We start from the raw sequence: 4,173 nt of genomic DNA, 5'->3' as shown, positions 1-4,173 counted from the left end.
CTTTTATTAGACGATTGGAATATATAATTATGTAACATGATTGAACAATTATATAAAACATACATGGTTTTATATGGCTAATGGTTGCTTATTTTCAACTATTTGAAGGGAAGTTTTCGAAAATCTTTCCGTTAAAGCTCATTATTAACTTTGTCGACTCGTTAATTGTTTTATTCTTTTTTTTTAATTACTAAAATAATACAGAAATCCAACCATCACTGAACAAAGTTTATTTTCTGTTACACACCACTCATTGTGTATATGCTGATCGTTGAAGAATGATGATAACATGATAATTTCTCACAAACCCTTTCTTCTGTGATTGCTAAATACTACAGCACCTGGAACTGGAAAGAAGCAATTTTTAGTTTTCTTCTCTCACAGAAATCATCGACGGAAAGGAATGTCGAACGCCGTCTTGAATGGCCTTGCCGGAGCCGGCGGAGGTATCATTGCTCAAATCATCACCTATCCTCTTCAATCGGTACTTATTCCTTCCCTTTTACTCTCTCTATCTACTTCCTATTCGATAGACACCAGTAACCAACAACCACAGTTTGTAATTTCAAGGTCAACACGCGCCAACAAACAGAGAGAGTCGCAAAGAAATCTCAGTCTCAGGGATCGTCTGGTGGCACACTTGTTCAAATGCTTCAGGTTTATCTTTTGCTTTTCATCATAACTTGTTCTTCCTTCTGTGGTCACAATCCAATAATGAAGTAATTTTCGTTTGTACACTTCACGTCTCCTTATGCTCCTGCCCAATTTCTATCAGAGTAGCCTATCAATTCAATTTTTTCTTCCATTGAATACCAAATTCCATAAGATGCTGTTCGAGCGATATATGAAAGGACCTGTTGTTTAGTTAAACAATTGCATGAACTTTGTTAGAAGACAAACTGCATATGCCAATTCAGGTCTTGTATGAGTGAGATCGTGTCCTCTACATTCAAACCTCTTGCTTTTCACATGAAACCTCTGCACCTAACTTTGAATTGCTAACTTGACTTATTCTTCAACAATAACAATGGTTGTGTCATGTGTGACAACAGGTTATCAGAAGTGAAGGTCTTGGAGGACTATACAGTGGCCTTAAGCCTTCTCTTCTTGGAACTGCTACATCACAGGTTAGTTACACTTCAATTCATTTGGCATGGATTCAAAAACACTTCAACTGCGTAATGCTTGTTATTTCTCTCCAATGTCATTTGTTACATCTTACATGAACATGAAAATCTTCTTTTGTTTCTTTTCAGGGGATTTATTACTATTTTTACCAGGTTTTCAAAAACAAAGCCGAATCTATTGCAGCTGCCAATAAAAGAAAGGGTCATGGGGATGGGACAGTTGGCATGTTGTCATGGCTTGTTGTGGCAGCTTTAGCAGGGTAACATTTTCTTTAATATCATTTTATACAAATGCTATGTATCAAATCTTTGGTATGTTATTTAAATCTACAAGTTATAGTTTCTATAGTAACAAATTCCTTTTATTTCAGGGCGTTGAATGTATTGTTTACAAACCCAATATGGGTTCTTGTGACACGTATGCAGGTACTTTTACCAAATAACAACTTACTCAAATGTTATAGTTAACCTTTCAACGTGTCTTTTAGACACATACTCAAGCAGAACAGAAGATTCTAGAAGCAAAGAAGGAAGCTCTGATTAGAGAAAGTGGATTCATAGGTTCTTCATTGCATGATAAGTTGCGTGAACTTGATTCTGTGAAGCCTAATCCCTATGGGACATTTCAAGCGGTTGTTATTCTTAAATCTTAAATCTTAACATATCCATGTTTTATTGTTTTTAATTAACATCATGTCTCCTTAAGTCAAAGGTTTGACTTTCTGCCATTTGTAGGCGTATGAGGTTTATAATGAAGCTGGAATAAGAGGATTTTGGAAAGGCATCATCCCGACTCTAATCATGGTTAGATTAATATTTAATCCTCAAAGAATATTAGTATTGGAATAAACTTGTATTTTTGCTAAGAAAAAGGATGAAATTTAGTAATTTACATGCCAGGTGTGCAATCCCTCAATTCAGTTCATGATCTATGAAAGCTCTATAAAACACTTGAAAAAGAAACGAGCTGATAAAAAACAGAGTTCAATTAAAGTTTCAGCTCTTGAGGTAAAACAATAATCTTATTTAATTAATTGATTATTCCAATTTATGTTGTTTCAAATTTCTCTTTTTTGTGTGTGTGTGAAAAGGTGTTCTTAGTAGGTGCAATTGCAAAACTTGGAGCAACTGTGACAACATACCCCTTGCTAGTTGTCAAGGTAATCCCATGTTTTTTGTATTTAAATTGTGATTTAATTTTAAATATATGAATGAAAGTACATTTGCTATTTCTTGAATAATTTCAGTCGAGACTTCAAGCAAAGCAAGAAATCAGTACAAACAATTCATTGAGATATTCGGGTATGTTCTTATTAAGTTGTTGGTTTAAAGTTAAAAGTAGAAAATAAGAAAAAGAAAATTATAAGTGGAATGATGGTATATTGTATTTGTATCATAGGTACGATGGATGCAATTGTGAAGATGATTCATTATGAAGGATTTTCAAGCTTCTATAAAGGAATGAGCACAAAGATTGTACAGAGTGTATTTGCAGCCTCTGTGCTTTTCATGATTAAGGAGGAGCTTGTTAAGCTTTATGCATTATTAGCAAACAAGATTTTATTATTAAAATTGTCAAAATAGTACAAATAGTGATCTTGTGATCTAGTAGGTTACTTAATACCTTTGTATGTACATATTTTTTTTTTTCATTATAAAGGTTTGTAGTTAGGAATATGAAACTACATGTGAGTGAGAACACACGTATAATAATAATAATAATAACATAAAACGTAACCTGTCCCACAAAGACCTTGTTATAAAATTCCGTTTACTCTATAAAACACAACTCTTGTTCCATTCCTTTTTCAAATACCTGTATAAACATTGGCATTTTTTTTATAAATAAGCTGCAATATTCTCTTAGTCATAATATGGATGAATCCACTGCTCGTTAATCACAAGGACCGTTTGAAAAGTCAAACTCCATATTTTCTATTAGGGTTAATGACCTAAGAGGTAACCTATTGTAGTTTTTGTCCATATTTAAGTAATCATGTTTTTCTGTACACGTTTAACCAGTAAATTTGTTTGACCGGTTTAAAATAGAGTAATATTTTTTGAAAGAGTAATATTATTGATAATTACCGATTAAATTACCCTATTATTGGTCAAACATGCACAGAAAAAACATGGTTTTCTAAATGTCGATAAAAACCAAAGTTTGCTACCAATTTTGATAATATTGGGTTCTGTATGTTAAGTGCAAGTAGTCATAAAACTCATTGATGTGACATAGAATCAGGGTCATTGGGTCTTGGTGTCGGATTTGGATCGTAGATATGGAGTACGACGCGACAACACCGCCCGATAACATTATGTGGTAGCAAAACCTAGCCCCAAGAACTCGGTTGACCCAATGTTTGACCTAAATGTCTCTTGAACTAACTCTATAAATAGAACCATCCTCCTATGATGATGATCAGTCATTCTAAAAAATAAGCCTCCAATATACATACAGTCTAGCCACCAAGACAATTCTCTCCATCCTAGAGAAACCATCCCCTCATACATCGATCTAACTTAATCGACGTAGCCTACTCCCAATGCACATTTAATGGGTAGTTTTATCGGTTTTGTTCTTTAATGACAACTATGAATCAAGTAGGGAACTCACTAACAACACATACTCCAGATCTATGATCCAGATCCGATGACCCGATTTCATTTCAAAATAGAGGGTTTTATGACTATTTGTACTTAGTATAAACAATCCGATATTGCCAAAATAAGTAACAAAACTTTGGTTTTTGTTTATATTTAGGTAACCATGTTTTTTTGGTATATGTTTGACTTGTTCGTAATAAGATAAAATCACCAGTAATTACCCTATTTTAAAAAAGTTAAATAAAATTGGTTACAAGGCCTTTCTAATATTTCAATTTCTTTATAGAAATAAATAATTTATTAGAAATATAATATATTTTAGTTTTTATTATTCTCGACACATAAAGTGGTGGGTGGGCCTTAGGGCTCTGCCGAAATATTACACGTATTTCTTATTTAATTTTTCCGCCGCATTCTGAGTTTGACAAAGTTTTTTTTT

At 33.2% G+C, this 4,173-nt stretch overlaps 1 protein-coding gene across 1 annotated transcript; it reads left to right on the top strand.

Moving 5' to 3' along the window:
* Positions 1-261: 261 nt before the first annotated feature.
* On the top strand, positions 262-2,877 carry LOC145054891 (peroxisomal nicotinamide adenine dinucleotide carrier-like). The gene is made up of 11 exons (XM_079003155.1): positions 262-484; positions 571-657; positions 1,053-1,127; positions 1,257-1,387; positions 1,499-1,553; positions 1,616-1,759; positions 1,863-1,931; positions 2,028-2,135; positions 2,219-2,287; positions 2,375-2,429; positions 2,527-2,877. Exons 1-11 carry the CDS (start codon positions 404-406, stop codon positions 2,709-2,711), a joined length of 1,059 nt encoding a protein of 352 aa, XP_078859281.1. The 5' UTR covers positions 262-403; the 3' UTR covers positions 2,712-2,877.
* Positions 2,878-4,173: the final 1,296 nt, after the last annotated feature.

Source organism: Lactuca serriola, chromosome 5 (genome assembly GCF_051521515.1).
Source record: "Lactuca serriola cultivar US96UC23 chromosome 5, Lser_US96UC23_V15, whole genome shotgun sequence".
NCBI lineage: Eukaryota > Viridiplantae > Streptophyta > Magnoliopsida > Asterales > Asteraceae > Lactuca > Lactuca serriola.
This window is presented reverse-complemented; position numbering and strand designations above follow the sequence as displayed.

Coding starts and splice junctions, on each gene's coding strand:
- LOC145054891 (XM_079003155.1), top strand. CDS start 404: ATGTCGAACGCCGTCTTGAATGGCCTTGCCGGAGCCGGCGGAGGTATC. Junction 1,554..1,615: donor TTCTTGTGACACGTATGCAG/GTACTTTTACCA, acceptor CGTGTCTTTTAG/ACACATACTCAAGCAGAACA. Junction 2,288..2,374: donor ACCCCTTGCTAGTTGTCAAG/GTAATCCCATGT, acceptor GAATAATTTCAG/TCGAGACTTCAAGCAAAGCA.